Below are 24,335 nucleotides of genomic sequence, written 5' to 3'. Positions count from 1 at the left end.
CTGTTGGAACCAAAAATCTAAAATGTGGACTCATCAGATGAAAGGACAAATTTCCACTGATCTAATGTCCATTGCTTGTGTTTCTAGGCCCAAGCGAGTCTCTTCCTATTATTGGTTTTCTTTTAGTAGTGATTTCTTTGCAGCAATTCGACCATGACGGCCTTTTTCACACAGAATACTCTGAGCACTTGAAGAAACTTCCAAAGTCATCAAAGCAAAGGGTGGCTACCCAAATATAAAATATATTTTGATTAAACACTTTTTTGGTTACTACATGATTACATATGTACTATTCCATAGTTTTGATGTCTTCACTATTATTCTACAATGGAGAAATACAAATATATATAATCCTCTGAACGAGTATGTGTGTCCAAACGTTTGACTGGTACTGTGTATATGTAAACACAATGCAGCAGGTAGTTAATATAAGAAACTGTTTTGGCCTCCATGTTATAACCCAGAAGAAATATCCCAGTCTTCTCAGGAATGGACACGTTTTGTCACTTTGGCATGTCAGGCACCATCGCTATAAAAGGTTTATTTGAGAGATGTGACATTCAGCCGCGACAATGAGCCGTCTGCAGGAACACTCTTATTTCACTCTATTGAAAAGAGGGAGTTTTTTTCTCTCTCAATGACATGGTTATTATCATGATGATCACTTTTTCTCCTCAAATAAGATTGATTTCCCTTTTCAAGCAGTGTTAGGGCAGCTCTGTTAGAAAGCATCCAGACCCTGGGAACCATAGTCAAGGTTCCAATGCATCCTCACAATTTCTTCATTTGCTAGAGGTCACAGCTACTATGGTTGCTCCCTTGACATACTGCTGGCCAAACATGCAAAGGCTTTTTCATTGTTATAACTGATTGAGAAGAGCAGAAATACCTCCGCAATTCATTCCAGGAAGAGATATGGGTTTGTGTGTGTCATATAAATGCAAATTGTCTTTATTTAAGACAATCTGGTGCATCTTGATAGACATGTGGATGACAATAAGGAGATGGTCACCTTGCTATAATTCTGTGACGTTATTGTTTTACAGACAGTGGAGGTGACCATACAAATGAGCTGTTTTTTGTTCTTACTTTCGTTCACATTTCATTCAATTTTTGCCAAGTGACAATGGCAGGACATAATTGTAAATTATGTATTTATGCTTGCAAATCCATTACAAGTTATCCTTATACATGTTATAAAATAGCTCTTGAAATGTTGTGTGCTGGATATTTTGAGTAATCGTTTGAAGTTATTAGCCTACATTAGCTTGTGAGCCATGCTTGTACAGTTGTATAATATACCGGTCCCATTTCAGGAAACTAAGTGTATGTCACGGGGTCACTACTTTGTAGGAGAGACGTTTGAACATAAACTTTTTTTCATCAAAATGCATTTTTTTTTTTTGCAAAAAAATGCCTTCTGGAACATGTGAACTTTCTTATGCCTTAATAACAAACGTGCATATCTGTAAATACGAATAAAATTGTTAAATTATGAGCCTAGTTGGTTTAGCCACATAAAAACACAGCAAACTTCCCAATAACAATTGTTGGCTGAGATAATGATTGGGTTGGACATGCAGAGAGATGAGTTTGGATTGGCCATATAGCACGCTACTGTCTATTTGAGCTAGTCAGTATGTCTAGGTAATCCTGTCGAATGCAGCTTTTTTATTTTATATATCGTAGTGTAGTAAAACTGCATAAGTTTTGCTCTCCACTTTCTGGAGGACCGAGTTTTGAAATCAGTGAAATTTGAGAATGATAGCTAAGGAGGTCGAGAAAACAGCTGTCTCTGGATTACATCTTCAAACTGATGGCAACCATGGCATCTGACAGGAGACGCGTACCATCCATGATGTATACGGGTAATATAGTCTAACTAGTTACATTTTCAGATATTACACGCTTCTAATTTTGACAGAATATGGTTTCATTTCAAGTTAAAGTGTACTGTTAGCTAGCTAATGTTAGCTGGCTGGCTCGCGAGCTAACGTTACATGTATAATATTATTATTCGTATCTCAGAGCAATTTGCTCGGCTAGCAAGCTAACATTGAAACTAGTTGGTTAACTACCTGCATATTCATGCAGGGTAGTAATGTCATGATTTTGGATTATGGTTCATTGTTTAGCTAGCTAGCTACTTGTCTTAACAAAAGACTCCACTGTGCAAGTAATCATTTCAGGTGTGTTCGTAAATTCAGTCTGGCCATTTTCTACGATTTCAGAGCACTCGTGTCTGAGTTTGCCAGAGAGCAGAATAACTAATGAATTTACGAATGCTCAACACCCGTTGAATATGGCCGGTGTCAGTAAACGTTGGCAAAAAAAATGTCATTCGATTGTTGCCAGCACCACAGTTACAGTCACCAACACTCTGGATAATATGAAAACAGCTAACCACATCTGCTAGGGCAAGTAAAATGGTCGGAGTGGGGTGTTTGTTTTGTTTGATCGTAGCTAGCTAGCTACATAGCCGTCTTTGTATCTAAGACAATTGTGTAGCCTAGAGCGATTTTCTAGGTTAGCTGGCCAGCTATTGTCGTTCTTTTAACGTAGCTAGCCAGCTAGCCCCCGAATAGCAGCACTGTAGTAACTATTACAGTACAACGGTTTGTTTTGTTTGATCGTAGCTAGCTAGCTACATAGCCGTCTTTGTATCTAAGACAATTGTGTAGCCTAGAGCGATTTTCTAGGTTAGCTAGCCAGCTATTGTCGTTCTTTTAAGGTAACGTAACGCAATCAACCTGCTAGCTAGCCAGCTAGCCCCCGAATAGCAGCACTGTAGAAACTATTACACTCGACGGAACGACTTGATTAGTGTAGTGTCAACATCGCAGCCACTACCAGCTAGCCTACTCCAGCAGTACTGTATCATTTCAATCATTTTAGTCAATAAGATTCTTGCTACGTAAGCTTAACTTTCTGAACATTCGAGACGTGTAGTCCACTTGTCATTCCAATCTCCTTTGCATTAGCGTAGCCTCTTCTGTACCCTGTCAACTATGTGTCTATCTATCCCTGTTCTCTCCTCTCTGCACAGACCATACAAACGCTCCACACCGCGTGGCCGCGGCCACCCTAATCTGGTGGTCCCAGCGCGCACGACCCACGTGGAGTTCCTGGTCTCCGGTAGCCTCTGGAACTGCAGATCTGCGGCCAACAAGGCAGAGTTCATCTCAGCCTATGCCTCCCTCCAGTCCCTCGACTTCCTGGCACTGACGGAAACATGGATCACCACAGATAACACTGCTACTCCTACTGCTCTCTCTTCGTCCGCCCACGTGTTCTCGCACACCCCGAGAGCTTCTGGTCAGCGGGGTGGTGGCACCGGGATCCTCATCTCTCCCAAGTGGTCATTCTCTCTCTCTCCCCTTACCCATCTATCTATCGCCTCCTTTGAATTCCATGCTGTCACAGTTACCAGCCCTTTCAAGCTTAACATCCTTATCATTTATCGCCCTCCAGGTCCCCTCGGAGAGTTCATCAATGAGCTTGATGCCTTGATAAGCTCCTTTCCTGAGGACGGCTCACCTCTCACAGTCCTGGGCGACTTTAACCTCCCCACGTCTACCTTTGACTCATTCCTCTCTGCCTCCTTCTTTCCACTCCTCTCCTCTTTTGACCTCACCCTCTCACCTTCCCCCTACTCACAAGGCAGGCAATACGCTCGACCTCATCTTTACTAGATGCTGTTCTTCCACTAACCTCATTGCAACTCCCCTCCAAGTCTCCGACCACTACCTTGTATCCTTTTCCCTCTCGCTCTCATCCAACACTTCCCACACTGCCCCTACTCGGATGGTATCGCGCCGTCCCAACCTTCGCTCTCTCTCCCCCGCTACTCTCTCCTCTTCCATCCTATCATCTCTTCCCTCTGCTCATACCTTCTCCAACCTTTCTCCTGATTCTGCCTCCTCAACCCTCCTCTCTTCCCTTTCTGCATCCTTTGACTCTCTATGTCCCCTATCCTCCAGGCCGGCTCGGTCCTCCCCTCCCGCTCCGTGGCTCGATGACTCATTGCGAGCTCACAGAACAGAGCTCCGGGCAGCCGAGCGGAAATGGAGGAAAACTCGCCTCCCTGCGGACCTGGCATCCTTTCACTCCCTCCTCTCTACATTTTCCTCCTCTGTCTCTGCTGCTAAAGCCACTTTCTACCACTCTAAATTCCAAGCATCTGCCTCTAACCCTAGGAAGCTCTTTGCCACCTTCTCCTCCCTCCTGAATCCTCCTCCCCCTCCCCCCTCCTCCCTCTCTGCAGATGACTTCGTCAACCATTTTGAAAAGAAGGTCGACGACATCCGATCCTCGTTTGCTAAGTCAAACGACACCGCTGGTTCTGCTCACACTGCCCTACCCTGTGCTCTGACCTCTTTCTCCCCTCTCTCTCCAGATGAAATCTCGCTTCTTGTGACGGCCGGCCGCCCAACAACCTGCCCGCTTGACCCTATCCCCTCCTCTCTTCTCCAGACCATTTCCGGGGACCTTCTCCCTTACCTCACCTCGCTCATCAACTCATCCCTGACCGCTGGCTACGTCCCTTCCGTCTTCAAGAGAGCGAGAGTTGCACCCCTTCTGAAAAAACCTACACTCGATCCCTCCGATGTCAACAACTACAGACCAGTATCCCTTCTTTCTTTTCTCTCCAAAACTCTTGAACGTGCCGTCCTTGGCCAGCTCTCCCGCTATCTCTCTCAGAATGACCTTCTTGATCCAAATCAGTCCGGTTTCAAGACTAGTCATTCAACTGAGACTGCTCTTCTCTGTATCACGGAGGCGCTCCGCACTGCTAAAGCTAACTCTCTCTCCTCTGCTCTCATCCTTCTAGACCTATCGGCTGCCTTCGATACTGTGAACCATCAGATCCTCCTCTCCACCCTCTCCGAGTTGGGCATCTCCGGCGCGGCCCACGCTTGGATTGCGTCCTACCTGACAGGTCGCTCCTACCAGGTGGCGTGGCGAGAATCTGTCTCCTCGCCACGCGCTCTCACCACTGGTGTCCCCCAGGGCTCTGTTCTAGGCCCTCTCCTATTCTCGCTATACACCAAGTCACTTGGCTCTGTCATAACCTCACATGGTCTCTCCTATCATTGCTATGCAGACGACACACAATTAATCTTCTCCTTTCCCCCTTCTGATGACCAGGTGGCGAATCGCATCTCTGCATGTCTGGCAGACATATCAGTGTGGATGACGGATCACCACCTCAAGCTGAACCTCGGCAAGACGGAGCTGCTCTTCCTCCCGGGGAAGGACTGCCCGTTCCATGATCTCGCCATCACGGTTGACAACTCCATTGTGTCCTCCTCCCAGAGCGCTAAGAACCTTGGCGTGATCCTGGACAACACCCTGTCGTTCTCAACCAACATCATGGCGGTGGCCCGTTCCTGTAGGTTCATGCTCTACAACATCCGCAGAGTACGACCCTGCCTCACACAGGAAGCGGCGCAGGTCCTAATCCAGGCACTTGTCATCTCCCGTCTGGATTACTGCAACTCGCTGTTGGCTGGGCTCCTGCCTGTGCCATTAAACCCCTACAACTCATCCAGAACGCCGCAGCCCGTCTGGTGTTCAACCTTCCCAAGTTCTCTCACGTCACCCCGCTCCTCCGCTCTCTCCACTGGCTTCCAGTTGAAGCTCGCATCCGCTACAAGACCATGGTGCTTGCCTACGGAGCTGTGAGGGGAACGGCACCGCAGTACCTCCAGGCTCTGATCAGGCCCTACACCCAAGCAAGGGCACTGCGTTCATCCACCTCTGGCCTGCTCGCCTCCCTACCATTGAGGAAGTACAGTTCCCGCTCAGCCCAGTCAAAACTGTTCGCTGCTCTGGCCCCCCAATGGTGGAACAAACTCCCTCACGACGCCAGGACAGCGGAGTCAATCACCACCTTCCGGAGACACCTGAAACCCCACCTCTTCAAGGAATGCCTAGGATAGGATAAGTAATCCTTCTCACCACCCCCCCTCCCCCTTAATGATTTAGATGCACTATTGTAAAGTGGCTGTTCCACTGGATGTCAGAAGGTGAATTCACCAATTTGTAAGTCGCTCTGGATAAGAGCGTCTGCTAAATGACTTAAATGTAAATGTAAATGTGTTCTCTCATTTGTGTCTGGAAGTAGCTAGCAAGCTAGCTATTGTTAGCCAGTTAGCTTGGGTGCTTGACTGCCATTGTGAGGTCAAAATGTTCGGATCGACGCTACTCATCGGCTAGAGCGTCCATAATGGGCTCTGAATGCTCCAGGAGCGAAACGCTCTGAATTTATGAACCGACAATCTGACACCACAGTTGCAGTCACCAAAGCTCTGAATAACGTAACAGCCTAATCAGATCTGCTAGGGCGAGTAATGTTCAGTGAGCTTTTCTCTCATTTTTTTGTCTGGAAGTAGCTTACAAGTTAGCTTAGGTGCTTGACTGCTGTTGTTAGTACAGGATGCTCAGATCAACCCTTAAAGAGTTGGGTGGGGCTAATGCTTAAGAGGGTGTGAACGATGCTGAATGGGTGGAGACAAGGAAGGGCTTTCCAGTAGTAGTACCAAAACATTCAAAGGCCATTTTCTCAAAAGTGAGTTTACAAGTTTAACAACTTTCAATGCAGAAGTACTTTCCCATTGTTCCTCAACTGTAGTGTATGATATACCATTTTCTAGCTCTGTCTCTACTTTTATCCAATGTAAAAAACATAATTTAAAATGTTTCTTTAAGACCAATTTGAGCCGGTCGGTCAAATTTGTTCCAATACCCTGAGTCACATCCACACATCTATACTCAGAATAGTTAGGTTTTAACTTAGGTGCTGTTGTGACACATGTGAATACAGCTGTTCAAGGCTCTATTTTCAGGTCAAAAGTGATGTCAACAAAAAGTATTAATGAAACTCAAAGGTTGAACAAGATAGATGTACTTTCAACATTTACATAGAAGTGCCAGCAGTCTCTCCTCTGCTTGCCTTTGAGCTTGTATACAGTGCCACCGATGAACAAGGTACTCACTCTCGTTTGCTGAAGGACAATGGTACAATATGAAGGCCCGAATAGAATGTCAGTGCACTGCTGCAGGTTCAAGGGGATTGGATCACTTTTTGTGTGCCCGAACGGGCTCAATTCTACCTCCACAGAAAAGTGGCGTGAGACTGGAAGAGAACTGAGAAAGAACAGACTTTGTGGGGGCTAAGGGAGAGGGTGGATGAAAAATTGCCTTGTTGCGTTAGTTTCTCTCTGATCCCAACTGGAACTATACATGTATCTGAGAGATGAGCTGTCTACCTACAGTATGGCGGGCTGTGCTACAAGCAGCCGCTGTCTACCTACAGCATGGTAGACTGTGCCACAAGCAGCCGGTTTCTTCCCTGTGTGCCTGTGATGAGCTGGCAGGACCTGGTGATAAAGCTGATGGAGGTGGTGGTATCAGGTGGCAGGTTGGATAATTACAACTCTCTATATGGGCTGTGCAGCGATCCTGGGCCTGATAAGGAAAAGAGGGCAGCTTTAATGCACCCACTAAATGGTGGGAAATAGTGGATCATGACAAAGTAATCTCAATGCCCGCAGGGGCACAAGTGTCTTCTTATTGATTTAAAGCACAGGACTTGGCGAGAGAGAAAATGTGGGTGTTTCATTTTAAGCAAAAAAAAATGTTGCCCTGTGGAAGGTTGTAGGGATATCTGACTTTATGACAAAAGGTTAAAGGTTGCTCTATAATGATTCAGGAAGTCTATTTAGCCACCGCTGTTATTTAGTTTTGCTTAGAGATGTGGAGATATCCTTCAATAAATAATTATATGTGAATCACTGACAAGACTTATCAAGCTCGGAGGTCTTATCAACCTTGTCACAAGACTTGGAGGTCTTATCAACCTCGTCACAAGACTTGGAGGTCTTATCAACCTCGTGATTTCCTTGTCCTACAGTGGCATGCACAAGTATTCAGCCCAATTGGCATTTTTCCTATTTTGTTGGCTTACAACCTGGAATTAAAATTGATTTTGGGGGTGTTTGTTTCATTTGATTTACACAAGATGCCTACCACTTTGAAGATGCAAAATATTTTTTATTGTGATACAAACTAGAAATAAGACAAAAAAAAACAGAAAACTTGACAGTGCATAAATATTCACATCCCCCCCCTGCCCAAAGTCAATACTTTGTAGAACCACCTTATGCAGCAATTACAGCTGCAAGTCTCTTGGGGTATGTCTCTAAAAGCTTGGAACATCTAGCCACTGGGATTTTTTCCCATTCTTCAAGGCAAAACTGCTCCAGCTCCGTCAAGTTGGTTGGGTTCGGCTGGTGTACAGCAATCTTTAAGTCATACCACAGATTCTCAAATGGATTGAGGTCTTGGCTTTGACGAGGCCATTCCAAGACATTTAAACATTTCCCTTTAAACCACTCGATTGTTGCTTTAGCAGTATGCTTAGGGTCATTGTCCTGCTGGAAGGTGAACCTCTGTCCCAGTCTCAAATCTCTGGAAGACTGAAACAGGTTTTCCTCAAGAATTTCCCTGTATTTAAAGTCACCTGTCATTCCTTCAATTCTGACCAGTTTCCCTGCTGATGAAAACCACCCCCACAGCACTACCTGCCACCACCATGCTTCACTGTGGGGATGGTGTTCTCGGTGTGATGCGAGGTGTTGGGTTTGCGACAGACATGGCGTTTTACTTGATGGCCAAAAAGCTCAATTTTAGTCTCATCTGACCAGAGTACCTTCTTCCATATGTTTGGGGAGTCTCCTACATGCCTTTTGGCAAACACCAAACGTGTTTGCTTATTTTTTTCTTTAAGCAATGTTTTTTTTCTGGCCACTCTTCCATTAAACCCAGCTCTGTGGAGTGTACCACTTAAAGTGGTGCTATGGACAGATACTCCAATCTCTGCTGTGGAGCTTTGCAGTTTCTTCAGGGTTATCGTTGTTCTCTTTGTTGCCTCTCTGATTAATGCCCTCCTTGCCTGGTCCGTGAGTTTTGGTGGGTGGCCCTCTCTTGGCAGGTTTGTTGTGGTGCCATAATTCAATTTTTTTATAATGTATTTAATGGTGCTCCGTGAGATGTTCAAAGTTTCTGATATTTTTTTATAACCCAACCCCGATCTGTACTTCTCTAGAACTTTATTCCAGACATGTTTATACAGCTCCTTGGTCTTCATGGTGCCGCTTGCTTGGTGGTTTTGCCTACTCCGGTGCCTTTCAGAACAGGTGTATATATACTGAGATCATGTGACAGATCATGTGACACTTAGATTGCACACAGGTGGACTTTATTTAACTAATTATGTGACTTCTGAAGGTAATTTTTTGCACCAGATCTTATTAAAGGGCTTCATAGCAAAGGGGGTGAATACCTATGCATTCAACACTTTTCCATTTTTTTTAAACATTTTTTTTTTTCACTTCATCAATTTGGACTATTTTGTGTATGTACATTACATAAAATCCAAATAAAAATCAATTTAAATTACAGGATGTAATGCAACAAAATAGGAAAAACACTTGTCTTGCTCCATAAATGTGCTTTCAAACTTTAGCCATTTTGTGTTGTATCTGCCAGTTCTCAGGTCCTCAAGGCATGAATTGACAAGCCCCCACCCCTCCCCACCATTGCTGAGTGAAGCATGTGAGCTGCTGTATCACTGCTAGACAGACCCTGTCTACAACACTGTAGAATTCAGCATCTTGACTTCTACTTTGTTTACTGCTGCTCTGGTTAATGCTCCGCTTTACGAGAGGATTATTTGAATTCATTAAATCCTTTTTAAAGTCATACTATTTAGGTTTTGGTGGAGTAAATGTGTTGCTCCTTTACAAAAGTAAATCACAGTGGAAGAAAGACACTCAAGTCTGCCATGGGGAGCAATACCGACTGTATAATTCGAATAATTACACAACTGGAGAAGTAATTTGTCACTTATTGAATATGTTTTAAGAACACATCATGCAAAACAGGGCACATGACATTTTTAAACCCACGACAAAATATTAACTTTGCTCACATCAATTATGTATTTATTCCAAGCTCGATATGACTATTTACATGTAATGCAGGAGACCTTATTGTTGATTTGCTAAACCTGTCATTATGTATCTTGGCACTTGGGGAACGTCTACTAGGCATTGTACAAACCCAGAAGACATGGGACCAAATGACTTCTAATCTAAATACAACAACAAACATCTTTAAATAGTAATCAATTGGATTTTACACACGACTGAACTGTTCAAGTCATTAGCTCTATCTATGTATTAAGATACGAAACGGAAGGAAATGTTATTCAATGGATGAAAAATGTACTTCTTTCAATAGCGTCTGGCTCAGGGGATCATGCAGAGAACATTCACTCCTCTATGTTTAATTGGATTAAATTGAAACTGAACAGCTTTCACTGCTGTCATTTTTTGTTTTAAAATGTAAAGAATATCGTCATCATTTCTAATAGATGTTTTTTGTCATTGTCCCGTAATTCTCAATTCACAGTATTGCTCAATGCTTAAACCACAGAAATGGCTTGGTGAGGAAAGCTGACTGCGCTCTCGTGTGTTCATGGAGAAGAGAATATCAAGCATGTTTTTACTTCAGCCTTATGCGCTTTAATATCTCAAAATATCTCAAAACCATCTGAACGATGCAAAACACAATTGCTTAATTAAAATAAATGAATCATGATGTGCACATGTGTGTGGTACAAAGATAAGTGGCTATAAAATAGGAACAATAGGGATGGTTTGAAATGGGTTAAATAACCTGACTACCTGGTTGAAGAACCTGACTACTTGGGGTTTAATGGTTTCACCCTCCTCCTAGTGATCTACTTGGCAAAGACTTGCAGTATTTATATGTCCTTAATCTCTTCCCATAGAAAGCCTGGTTCAATCTGGTCCTTAATATCTTCCTATAGAAGGCCTGGTTCAGTCTGGTCCTTAATATCTTCCTATGTAAAGCCTGGTTCAGTCTGGTCCTTAATCTCATCCTATAGAAGACCTGTTCAGTCTGGTCCTTAATATCTTCCTATGTAAAGCCTGGTTCAGTCTGGTCCTTAATCTCATCCTATAGAAGACCTGTTCAGTCTAGTTGTCAGGAAGGGGGATGAAACAATAGGGCAGAAGACAGAAGGCAGGGCTGTGATCAGTCAAGCACAAAGAAAAGACCACCACATCAGGTCAAGCCCCCCCCCCCCGATGTAGGGATTTTACTTAAGTAAAACAACCAACTTTTGCTGCTATGTCTGCAAATTATCTCACCTCTTGGGCTTCCGTTTCAGACTATATTATGGCTAGGGCTTTGGAGTGAACCGTGTGAGATCTCTCCATAAAAACGTCCCCTGTGGGCTTGTTTTGCTGTCTGCCTTCCAAATGCATGATATTTTTCTTGTCAGCCTTATCACCAGTCAGTGTGCTGTGAAGTGGGAGGGCTCTGCTCCCTCCGTCTCAGAGGATGGACCCAGGCTTTATCACCAGGTAATTCTCCCACTCTCACCAGCCCATCTTATTCCCACTCTAACCTCAGCCCCGGGAGAAGGAAACACAACACAACAGAAAGGGGCTGAAAAAACACTAATTTACATCAATTTATTAGATCTTAATTACATGTGTTGGCCAAGCTGGCAAATTGTGTTACTATTTCAGTAAATAGAAAAGGCAGTGAATGAATCATTGCTAAATCAAATAGGAGTGAGGTTCAGGTGTGGAAATACTAATTGAATTGAGGGTTTAATCAGCGAGGCTTTATCATCAGGAAAGTCAATCTCAGGGTGCACACTATAATCTGCTGGTCATGCTTCAGCAACAGGCTATTATGAAACCGTTCTTATACACAGGATAAATGCTGCTGAGTTCAGAATTAAATGTGTTTCATTTTTTTTACCTAACAAATTGCAATAGTGGGGAGTAACATTTATGAAGTTCACGATTATGAGAAGATGAAAAGCATATATTTTTGTGCTCAATGGACTGTACACGTACTATCTACAGCTGATAACAACTTTTCCCTTAACTTATTCATATAATTCATAGCTATTTGCGTGTTTGTGTCATAAAAGGAGATGCTCTTCACAGTGATTCGCGTGGTTCTCTGCTGGAATGTTATCTGAAGCAATGACAGCCCAACAATAGGAGCACAACGTAGTGTTGAGAGAGACGCGAATACTTTCAGTTGAGGCTGCAGCTTGTCTCTCTCAAAACGTCAAGGTGCACTTGTCAATCAGCGGTCGGTCATTTTTACTCGCATCATCTCCTGACGATCAGGCTGCCTCCAAGTTGAGACAATGGAGCAGTTTCAGTGACAAGGCCACTATTTCCCGGCCACAATGAAACAACATTAGCGTTACTCGTTTAGGCTCATCAAATTGCGAAAAGTAAATCACACCAACTCGAGGACAGACAACTACAGCAGTCAATGGAGCTGTATGTCCCTTCTAAGTAGCGCATCCTATTGAGTTAATCCAACGTTCCAATGTCATTCAATCAAATAACTTGTTTTCTTCATTAATTGTTTTTCCTGCATGATGTATTTTTAATATATATTTTTTTACTTTTATTTAACTAGGCAAGTCAGTTAAGAACAAATTCTTATTTTCAATGACGGCCTAGGAACAGTGGGTTAACTGCCTGTTCAGGGGAAGAACGACATTGACAACACATTATATCTCAACGTATCCCATCAACCCCTCCTCATCCTGTATTACTGATTAGTCCAACACTGTAATGGCTGATGGGATGGCATGGACATGAGAGTTTTCATGAGAACCAATTGAAATTAGGGAAAGGCCACCACTTTAGGACAAGACCTAGTATGCGTATGCAGTAATAATAGTAATACTACTACTAATATGTAATAATAATCGTCATAATACTCATAGTAATATGTAATAATAATAATAATATAGAAAAGACGGGAGGAAGGAAGACTCAAAATTGACACTGTTCAATCGGCTACCTGTCTTACCAGCTGAGTTGTCATAAATTCCGACTCAGGTATAAATGCAAATCATTCATGAAAGACGACTTTATATTTAATTCAATTTGGCATTAATTCATACACTATATCAAATTAAATGCAGGGACTACAAATCGGCATGTCAATTGTTTGATGCAGCCTTTTTTCACTTTTTCATTTTAATAATTATGCACAACCGAGAAGGTGCGGGAACAAACCACTTAAACAGACGATTTACTCAACGAGTCTTTCAGATAACTGTAATTGCTTAGTTGAATATTCGACAACCTAATTTCGGTTGTCGATTCTCCGCCCTTGGGAAACTCCTTTGAAGTGAAAGTGAAAGGGGAAATTCAGGAAAATAATTAATTTCACCAAACGCGATTAGAGACACTCTACCGTCGTCAATATTTAGGCGTATTTATGACAAACTGCTTTTCACAATATCATAAAATTAAAGAAGACATTCTTTACTTAGCTATCGTGCGTCTAGGCATGTACCATTTCTATAATACCAGTGTCACCCATGGAGCAAGGAACAGGAAAAGCCCCTCAGGACGAGATGAATGACATTATGCTGTAGATGTAAGAGCCAGTGCAGAGTAGCCTACAACAGTGGGATATTTAGATCAACTAAAAAGTAAAGACCATAGTTATTTATAAATAAAATAGTGTGCAGTTCAAGCTTTAATGTCACATGGGCAAGTGAAATGACTTTCTTAACAATTCCAAACCCAACAATGCACTAATCAATATCTATGTAGCACCAACAATAATATAAGGTAGAACAAAAACACTAAAAGTAAGAAGTTATATACAGGCTCAGTTCCAATACCAAATTTACAATGAGCAGTGATACTGGAGTGATAGAGGTAGGTATGCATAGGGGTACGGTGACTAGGCATCAGGATATATGATAAACAGAGTAGCAGCAGTGTAAATGATGATTGTGTGTGTGTGTGTGTGTGTGTGTGTGTGTGCGTGCGTGCGTGCGTGCGTGTGTGTGTGTGTGTTTGAGTCAAGTCAGTATACATGTGTGTGCATGGTATGAGTGTGTTGGAATGTCTGTGTGTGTGAGTGTGTAGAGTCATGTGAGCGTGTAGAGAGACAATGTGTGAGAGTGTGTAGAGTCCTGTGAGTGTGTAGAGAGACAGTGTGTGAGAGTGTGTAGAGTCCTGTGAGTGTGTAGAGAGACAGTGTGTGAGAGTGTGTAGTGTCCTGTGAGTGTGTAGAGAGACAGTGTGTGAGATTGTGTAGAGTCCTGTGAGTGTGTAGAGAGACAGTGTGTGAGATTGTGTAGAGTACTGTGAGTGTGTAGAGAGACAGTGTGTGAGATTGTGTAGAGTACTGTGAGTGTGTAGAGATACAGTATGTGAGAGTGTGTAGAGTCCTGTGAGTGTGTAGAGAGACAGCGTGTGAGAGTGTGTAGAGTCCTGTGAGTGTGTAGAGAGACATTGTGTGAGATTGTGTAGAGTCCTGTGAGTGTGTAGAGAGACAGTGTGTGAGAGTGTGTAGAGTCCTGTGAGTGTGTAGAGAGACAGTGTGTGAGATTGTGTAGAGTCCTGTGAGTGTGTAGAGACAGTGTGTGAGATTGTGTAGAGTACTGTGAGTGTGTAGAGAGACAGTGTGTGAGATTGTGTAGAGTCCTGTGAGTGTGTAGAGAGACAGTGTGTGAGAGTGTGTAGAGTCCTGTGAGTGTGTAGAGAGACAGCGTGTGAGAGTGTGTAGAGTCCTGTGAGTGTGTAGAGAGACAGTGTGTGAGAGTGTGTAGAGTCCTGTGAGTGTGTAGAGAGACAGTGTGTGAGAGTGTGTAGAGTCCTGTGAGTGTGTAGAGAGACAGTGCAAAAATAAATACAAGGGTCAACTCAGATAGAATTGGGTATTTGGGGGAGAGAGAGAGAGAAAAGAAACAGACACCATTGTCAATACAACCCATATTTATATTTATTATTTATTTATACTTTTAACTATTTGACACTATATATGACATATGACATGTCTTTATTATTTTGAAACTTTTGTGAGTGTAATGTTTACTGTAACTTTTTATTGTTCATTTCATTTTTTTATTATTGTCTACTTCACTTGCTTTGGCAATGTTAACATATGTTTCCCATGCCAATAAAACACTAACTTTGAAACATTTAAATGAATTGAGAGAGAGAGAAAGTAGCCTATTGACGTTTCCATGTTCACCGCTCATTACCTCTGTCATTGGGCGGCATATGCAATCAATTGTTTTAAAATAAGACTTTTATTTAATTTACCCAGTGATCTTAAAGTTACTGTGCATTTTCAACGTACTCGTAAGAAAAGCCTAGACTTCTCGGGAACAGTTTGGTTACATTACGTAATTTAGCGTCTATACTAAAATTATATTTAAAAAAATAATAAAGGTAGTCTTACTAATAGTATTATTAATATATTATAATATAATAATATATCGTGACAATAATAGGTTAGTCATGATAATCCATATGATAATATGCTATAAAGAACTACACTATTAATTTCACTATGAAGGACATGTGCCATGAGATGAGGGCATATAGCCAAATATACAGTGATGCGTTTTCTTCCGAGTCCGTCAGTGTGTGTCAGATGTACTGCGCATGCTCCTGGAGCACTTTCACTACCTGCCTCTGAAAACCTTATTTCACATGGGGCAGCCCGGAGTTATCAACCATTTGCGTAAACGCTGGATTCAAGTGCTGAGTGGGGGTTAACAGTCTGGCGATAGTAGCAAAACAAGATAAGAACTTCGCTAGGCATATTGCCTCCTCTCTTCTATGCAATATCGATTTTACTCGTCGGACATCAACATGCATCAGAAAACATAACTTTTACAGAGTTTCTCATCAGGACGCAGCGCATTGCTCGTTTCCAAACGGATATCTTACAACGGTGTGATGAAGCACTGAGATTTTACGTACGTTAATGAAATATGTTATTTTAAGCATTTTATCTCACATAATTATTGTTTCTCAGCTAAATATACTTTAATTAGATTACTTCGTTGTATCATATATGTAGACCTATGTAACTTTGATTTGCGTTGTTAGGCAACCTGAGGCTTTACTGTCACTAAATACTAGAAAGAGACTTGACATATTGTCTGTGATATTTCCTTTTTCAGACCATAAGTACTTTGTACCAACATGTCTAAACCAATGGATCACGTAAAACGACCGATGAATGCCTTCATGGTTTGGTCCAGAGCGCAGAGAAGAAAAATGGCTCAGGAGAACCCAAAAATGCACAACTCCGAAATCAGCAAAAGATTGGGAGCGGAGTGGAAACTTCTCACTGAGTCGGAGAAAAGGCCATTCATTGACGAAGCGAAACGACTGAGAGCCATGCACATGAAGGAACACCCTGACTATAAATACAGACCTAGGCGAAAGCCAAAGACTCTGATGAAAAAAGACAAGTTTGCCTTCCCAGTGCCCTACAATCTTGGGGAGCACGACGCGCTTAAAGTTAGCGGTTTATCTCATGGAGCACTTTCCGAACACCTATTAGGGAACCCCGACAAGGCGGCAGCGGCGGCCGCAGCAGCGAGAGTCTTTTTCAACCCGTCCATGTCCACGAACCCCTATTCGTTTTTTGAGCTCGGATCGAAGATGTCAGAGCTATCCTCGCCCTCGTTTCCTTACCCATCTCTGGGCTACCCTGGTGGCACGGCTTTCTCTGGAACTGGCGGTATCGGTGGAACTCACACCCACACTCACTCTCATCCAGCCCCGGGCAACCCAGGCTACATGATCCCCTGTAACTGTACGGGCTGGCCCTCTGCGGGTCTCCAGCCACCGTTAGCCTACATCCTACTCCCCGGGATGGGCAAACCTCAACTTGACTACCCTGCATATGCAGCTGCATTATGATAGCCTATTGGACTTAGGAGAAGTTTAAATGTGAAAAAAATATTCATGCAAGAGTTTATTATGCATGCACAAACTTGTACATGTGATAAAGTGCTCGTCGTCTCAGATATCACATGTGTATGTATATTGATTAATGCCTTTATCTAAGGTAGGGCCTAATGCTAATTTAGAGAACTCTCGAAACTAATATTCATCTGTCAAATCCCAGAGGGACAGAACAAAAGGATGGCATGAATACAGAGAGCAAAGGGCCCTTGTCAATGTGAATACTCATTTGAAAGGCACCATGTCTGTTGCTAAAGCACCTGCTTTACTGGCTTGTTATCCAGTAGGCAATTGACGACATCACACAACAAATCAGATATAAACATGAACTGGTCATACTTATCTTCATATATTTTATCTGATAATTAAATATGGTTTAAGAAATATAAATCACTTGCTTTTCTATGATTTATATTGTTGGTCAAGAAGGATTGTTCATTTCTTGTGCTTCTGGCTACGCTCGTGTTGCTTTATTGTTTAAATCAGAACGACATAAGCCTGTAAATTTGTATAGATAGCCTAAATGATGGTAATTTGAATTTGCCATTTGGCTAGTATTTGAGATGTAGTCTGGAACTGACTGGGTGGTTTGGCTCAAAATCCAGTTGATATGTTAAGTTTTCAAACACTGTTTTATAGATGTCTGTAATATTTATTGTTTAGTGGGAATCATTATGCTGACCCGGTTGATTGAACAGTGGACATACCTTGTCCTGTAACATTTGCACAGGAAATATTAAGTGCTTATGGGATGTAATTTATTTAAAGGAATCACACTGCCAAGTATGACGAGCCTAAAAGTTTGTTTTTAATTCGACAACAATCGGTATCCTTTCTTTCAACATTGGCAATTCACCAAATTGTCATTTATTATTTTTTGTTTCTTGAGACCTTCGCATTTATGTGCGTAAGGTGCAGCACTCGTTTTTACTAACTCTTAATTAATTAAGTTGTATGTTTTGTGTTTTATTTAAACACCACTTACATGTACTTTAAACTCGTAAATGCTATTATGTTCATTTGTTGAACAAAGGGTTATAATAAAGCTATTGCGGACAAACAGAAAGAATCGCGCTGTAGTTCTTGTTGAATTGCTAACAAGATTTGTATCTGAATTGCCCTGACATGGTCAGCCCAGGTGGATTGTAATATATCCTCCAAAGGCCGTTTTTGTTCCCACTGTGAATATCATTACTCGGAAATCTAAATCCACCCATTGTAATAAAGAGCCAAAACCTGATTTATCACAATTTTAATCGTGAATACTAAGGAAGATAAAACGGAGTGAGTTTCTTAAAGCCCTCCCAGTAAAAATGAGCTCTTTCAGTCTGTAGAAGAGACATCTCTTTGAGGTTTAAAACAGGGCCTGAATTAAGTGTCAGCTTCCAATTACAAAACACAACTAATTGCATTGTATTTAATGTATTTTTATTTTATATACTTTCCTCAACATTCGTCACTATGGCACGGTTTGTGTGTGTGTGTCTGTGGGGGGGGGGGGGGGGGGGGTGCTCGTGCGCTTGTGTGTTGGTGATATCTCCGAATTTATGTTCATATTAAGACATGTAATACATTGGACATGATATTTAAGCAAACTACCCCTCCTAGATTACATTAAGAAGTTAATTCATATGGATCAGAGCGATTATGCAAAACTAATTTGGACTGTCCAAGGATAATTATCATCCGACACGGTTAATTAAACCCTTTCACCATTCTGCATTCTCTATTGTAACACCCCGATCACTTCTTTGAACTGAACTTTCTGCTTAGCCCTGGAAATAACGCAGAAGTGGCCTTGTTTCATTCAGTATAAAATAAAAAATATATAAAATTCAACATTTATCCTCCCAACTTTATTTCTGCACATTTTAAAACAAACGAAGTCAACGCTTCACGGAGGACTTTTCTCTGTGTCTTTGGTCCCCATTCTGACACCAGTGTTTTATAACCAGCAGTTTGGCCTTGTTGGAGAATAGCCTACATACGCATCAGTAGAGTACGCTAGGTTATTATAGGATATATATTTTTTCGAAAACAGAAAGGATATTGATTTTTGATTTTTGTTTTCTTGAAGGCATCACTTATTTGATCGTTTCTGGTAGGAAGTAAACCAGAGATTGTTAAAGGGTAGTCAACAGTTGGCTGACCGAAACGCCTGAGGCGCATTACCATCTCAGTGAAAAAATCCCTCTCTTTATTTGGCCTTGTATTCTATATTTTACTTAAGAAAAGGTGGAGAAACCTGAAAGAACTGTTTCTTCACTGGGAGCGTTTAGACGGTCAAGGAGGTTTTGTCTGGGAACAAAACGTGGGTTGGGAGGTTTTTGTGAGAGTGTTGTTTGTTGAAGTGGAGCTCAGCAAAAGCGTCTGCTTTCCTTCATTGTGATGAAAGCAATCAGTGGTATTTGGAAAACTGTTAGCATTGTGCAGTTTTTCTGTGTCCATTGTGGAGGATTTCTTTTCACAAGGTTTTTTTTTCAGCCTATCCAGCTGGCCGGAGTGAATAGCACTGCAATGTGTACACGCTTTGTCTCTCGAAGCCCTTCAAGTAGCCCACATTGAATAGAGTGAGTTGACACTGCATGACAGTGAAACAACACAATAAAAAATACATGAGCACGTGAATAGAAGCAGGAGCATAAATAAATAAAATGGGTGGCCAAAACTGGATAAACTGAATGACAAAACGGTGAAAGGAAGAACTAAAATATATTTAACACGCTAGATTAGCATTAGAATGCAATCTACAAGACTGAACAATTGGTGAATAGGTTTACCGGCCAAGAAAGAAATGGACTAAATGCCTTTTGAATAGATAAGCCGATGCTTTTTTTTCTCCTTGGGAGAAAAGGGGCCTCAATGGGAAAGGTGGAGATGCAACTATGCAAATAACTGGGAGAAAACTTTTTTTTAGAATAGTTTTTTTCCAGAGTTTGATTCCAAGATAGGCAGGTCATAGAAATTCAGCCATGTCAGTGTCAGTATTGAAAATGACTAAACTCTTTTCAACAATCATGCGCATAAGCAAGATTGAATTACATGATCATTTCATTTTCATGTTTTTTTTTATTTAAACTGGGTGCATGGAGACTGAATGATGATCACTGTCAAATCCCTCAATCACATCTCAAATGCCTCTGATTGCTTTAGCCTCCTTGCCAAAACCATGGCCCCCAAAACACCATATTTGAATATTTATACTAGTAATTGAAATAAACATTTTCACCCACACATGCCCAGGCATGTCTTGGAACATCTTAATACACATATGCTTATGGAAATGAGTGAGGTGCCTTGTGTTTTGTATTTAGTATTTATTTATTATGGATCCCCATTAGTACATGCCAAGGCAACATCTACTCTTCCTGGGGTTTATTATGGATCCCCATTAGTACATGCCAAGGCAATGTCTATTCTTCCTGGGGTTTATTATGGATCCCCATTAGTACATGCCAAGGCAACGTCTACTCTTCCTGGGGTTTATTATGGATCCCCATTAGTACATGCCAAGGCAACGTCTACTCTTCCTGGGGTTTATTATGGATCCCCATTAGTACATGCCAAGGCAACGTCTACTCTTCCTGGGGTTTATTATGGATCCCCATTAGTACATGCCAAGGCAACATGCCAAGGCAACAGCTATCTTCCTGGGGTTTATTATGGATCCCCATTAGTACATGCCAAGGCAACTCTTCCTGGGGTTTATTATGGATCCCCATTAGTTCTCTTCCTGGGGTTTATTATGGATCCCCATTAGTACATGCCAAGGCAACGTCTACTCTTCCTGGGGTTTATTATGGATCCCCATTAGTACATGCCAAGGCAACGTCTACTCTTCCTGGGGTTTATTATGGATCCCCATTAGTACATGCCAAGGCAACGTCTACTCTTCCTGGGGTTTATTATGGATCCCCATTAGTACATGCCAAGGCAACGTCTACTCTTCCTGGGGTTTATTATGGATCCCCATTAGTACATGCCAAGGCAACGTCTACTCTTCCTGGGGTTTATTATGGATCCCCATTAGTACATGCCAAGGCAACGTCTACTCTTCCTGGGGTTTATTATGGATCCCCATTAGTACATGCCAAGGCAACGTCTACTCTTCCTGGGGTTTATTATGGATCCCCATTAGTACATGCCAAGGCAACGTCTACTCTTCCTGGGGTTTATTATGGATCCCCATTAGTACATGCCAAGGCAACGTCTACTCTTCCTGGGGTTTATTATGGATCCCCATTAGTACATGCCAAGGCAACGTCTACTCTTCCTGGGGTTTATTATGGATCCCCATTAGTACATGCCAAGGCAACGTCTACTCTTCCTGGGGTTTATTATGGATCCCCATTAGTACATGCCAAGGCAACGTCTACTCTTCCTGGGGTTTATTATGGATCCCCATTAGTACATGCCAAGGCAACGTCTACTCTTCCTGGGGTTTATTATGGATCCCCATTAGTACATGCCAAGGCAACGTCTACTCTTCCTGGGGTTTATTATGGATCCCCATTAGTACATGCCAAGGCAACGTCTACTCTTCCTGGGGTTTATTATGGATCCCCATTAGTACATGCCAAGGCAACGTCTACTCCTGGGGTTTATTATGGATCCCCATTAGTACATGCCAAGGCAACGTCTACTCTTCCTGGGGTTTATTATGGATCCCCATTAGTACATGCCAAGGCAACGTCTACTCTTCCTGGGGTTTATTATGGATCCCCATTAGTACATGCCAAGGCAACGTCTACTCTTCCTGGGGTTTATTATGGATCCCCATTAGTACATGCCAAGGCAACGTCTACTCTTCCTGGGGTTTATTATGGATCCCCATTAGTACATGCCAAGGCAACGTCTACTCTTCCTGGGGTTTATTATGGATCCCCATTAGTACATGCCAAGGCAACGTCTACTCTTCCTGGGGTTTATTATGGATCCCCATTAGTACATGCCAAGGCAACGTCTACTCTTCCTGGGGTTTATTATGGATCCCCATTATACATGGATCCTTCCTGGGGTTTATTATGGATCCCCATTAGTACATGCAAGGCAATGTCTACTCTTCCTGGGGTTTATTATGGATCCCCATTAGTACATGCAAGGCAATGTCTACTCTTCCGGGGGTGCATCAAAATTAAGGCGTTATACAATTGTAAAAGCATTACCATAGATTTCACAACACATTTTTTTTATCTGATTCTACTGCTTGCATCAGTTCCTTGATGTGGAATAGAGTAGTCATGGCTCTATGTGGTACTGTGCACCTCCCATAGTCTGTTCTGGACTTGGGGACTGTGAAGAGACCTCTGATGGCATGTCTTGTGGGTATGGATGGATGTCTGAGCTGGGTGCTAGTTACAGTATGGTTATGGTATGGTTATGGTCCTGTCTTTGGGTTCAGGGATGACGGTTTGTGTATTGTAGCTTGTTAGCTGCTGGGAATAAGGCACTGCATCTTTCAGCCTTAAAGGCATGTCTGGGATCACGGACATTTCAAAGATACTGGGACACCTGCTGTAAGAGAAAAACATATCTTCCACCTTCAATGAGGTGGTTATTATTACACACCAACTCAATGGACACTACATGTGTGTTATTCAGCATGCTTAATGTGGGTTACTGCTACAGTAGCCATTTAAAAAAGAATGATTACATTGAACCTTTATTTAACTAGGCAAGTCAGAGAAGAACAAATTCTTATTTTCAATGACGGCCTACACCGGCCTAACCCGGACGACGCTGGGCCAATTGTGCGACGCTGGGTCTCCTAATCACTGCCAGTTGTGATACAGCCTGATACAGCCATAATATATCATTTTTCACTTATATGAGTGTTAGTATGCTGGCTATTACCATTGTCTTGGGCCTAGTGGTTAACTAATGGCTGTTGGAATTTTTGCAGGGGACGTTTTTGTCACCATTTAGCATGGTGAACCTGTGGAGTAAAATGATTCCCCCTTACTCAGAATGACACAATCACCTTGTGCTAGAAGAGTTGTATTTACGTAATTTCCACAGTGTATTTGAAATAACTACATCTCTCCAGACGAGGGGCGGCCACACAAGATCAATACAGTAAAGCACTATGATTTCCCACAGATTGCATTCATTATAGTTTACTCAATATTTAGTTCTGAATTCATTTAACCCTTATATTAGTCCCATTATACATAATATTGGGAATATATATATATATACATATATATATATAATTGTTTGTCATTTAGCAGGCACACTTATGCAAAGTGCTTTACAGGATGTGCTCAAGGCACACATCAGATTTTTCACCTCGTCAGCTCAGGGATTTGAACCAAAGATGTTTCAGTTGCAGCCCAACTCGCCAAACCGCTAGGCTACACCCAGCCCATATCATACACATCATATTTAGTCTCATCATTGTCAACATATGCAAATGTTTTTTCTAGTTTCATATTATTTAAAAAAATATATATATAAATAATGCATCTGCGTTACAGTAGATCAAGAGGCAATGTAAAGGTTTCTCTCATGATTTCAAGCCTTGGCTGTCTCAGATTTTCATAACCCCTTTTATGTGCCTGTAAGACATTTGTAGAGGAGAGATTAGGCAAATGAACATGCATATGTAGCACTGGGTCAACTCTATGCTGACCTCGGATAGATATACAGACGTTCTACATTCCTAATTTGCTCGGGGCTACCCCACAAGGGTTTGGATTAAAGCCTGGCTTCAATGGTTTAGTTGGATCAAATTTAGCATTTTTCTCAGAGATGAATACTAATAAACCATCATCAGCTCTTTGTTGTGTTTTATTTCATGAATTTAAATACGTGGGACACATTTTTTTAAACAGATCTGTATATTTTATATTGAACAAAAATATAAATGCAACATGCAACATTTTCAACGATTTCACTGAGTAACAGTTCATGTGAGGAAGTCAGTAAATTGAAATAAATTCGTTAGGCATTCATCTATAGATTTCACATGACTGGGCCCATCCACTGGGAAGCTAGGCCCAGCCAATCAAAATGAGTTTTTCTCCCAAAAATGGCTTTATTACAGAAAAAAATACTCCTCAGTTTCATCAGCTGTCCGGGTGGCTGGTCTCAGATGATCCTGCAGGTGAAGAAGCCGGATGTGGAGGTCCTGGGCTGTCGTGGTTACATGTGGTCTGCGGTTGTGAGGCCAGTTGGACGTACAGCCAAATTCTCTAAAATTATGTTGGAAATGGTTTATGGTAGAGAAATGAACAATAAATTATCTGGCAACAATTTTGGGGAACATTCCTGCAGTCAGCATACCAATTACACACTCCCTCAAAACTTGAGACATCTGTGGCATTGTGTGTGACAAAACTGTTAATTTTAGAGTGGCCTTTTATTGCCCCCAGCACAAGGCGCACCTGTGTAATGATCATGCTGTTCAATCAGCTTCTTGATATGCCACAACTGTCAGGTGGATTGATTATCTTGGCAAAGGAGAAATGCTCA

General features: G+C 42.0%; 1 protein-coding gene across 1 annotated transcript; it reads left to right on the top strand.

Moving 5' to 3' along the window:
- The first annotated feature begins 15,609 nt into the window (after positions 1–15,609).
- Positions 15,610–18,275, top strand: LOC135547671 (transcription factor Sox-21-B-like). The gene is made up of 2 exons (XM_064976867.1): positions 15,610–15,862; positions 16,070–18,275. Exon 2 carries the CDS (start codon positions 16,092–16,094, stop codon positions 16,815–16,817), a length of 726 nt encoding a protein of 241 aa, XP_064832939.1. The 5' UTR covers positions 15,610–15,862; positions 16,070–16,091; the 3' UTR covers positions 16,818–18,275.
- Positions 18,276–24,335: the final 6,060 nt, after the last annotated feature.

Source organism: Oncorhynchus masou, chromosome 10, assembly GCF_036934945.1.
Source record: "Oncorhynchus masou masou isolate Uvic2021 chromosome 10, UVic_Omas_1.1, whole genome shotgun sequence".
NCBI lineage: Eukaryota > Metazoa > Chordata > Actinopteri > Salmoniformes > Salmonidae > Oncorhynchus > Oncorhynchus masou.
This window is presented reverse-complemented; position numbering and strand designations above follow the sequence as displayed.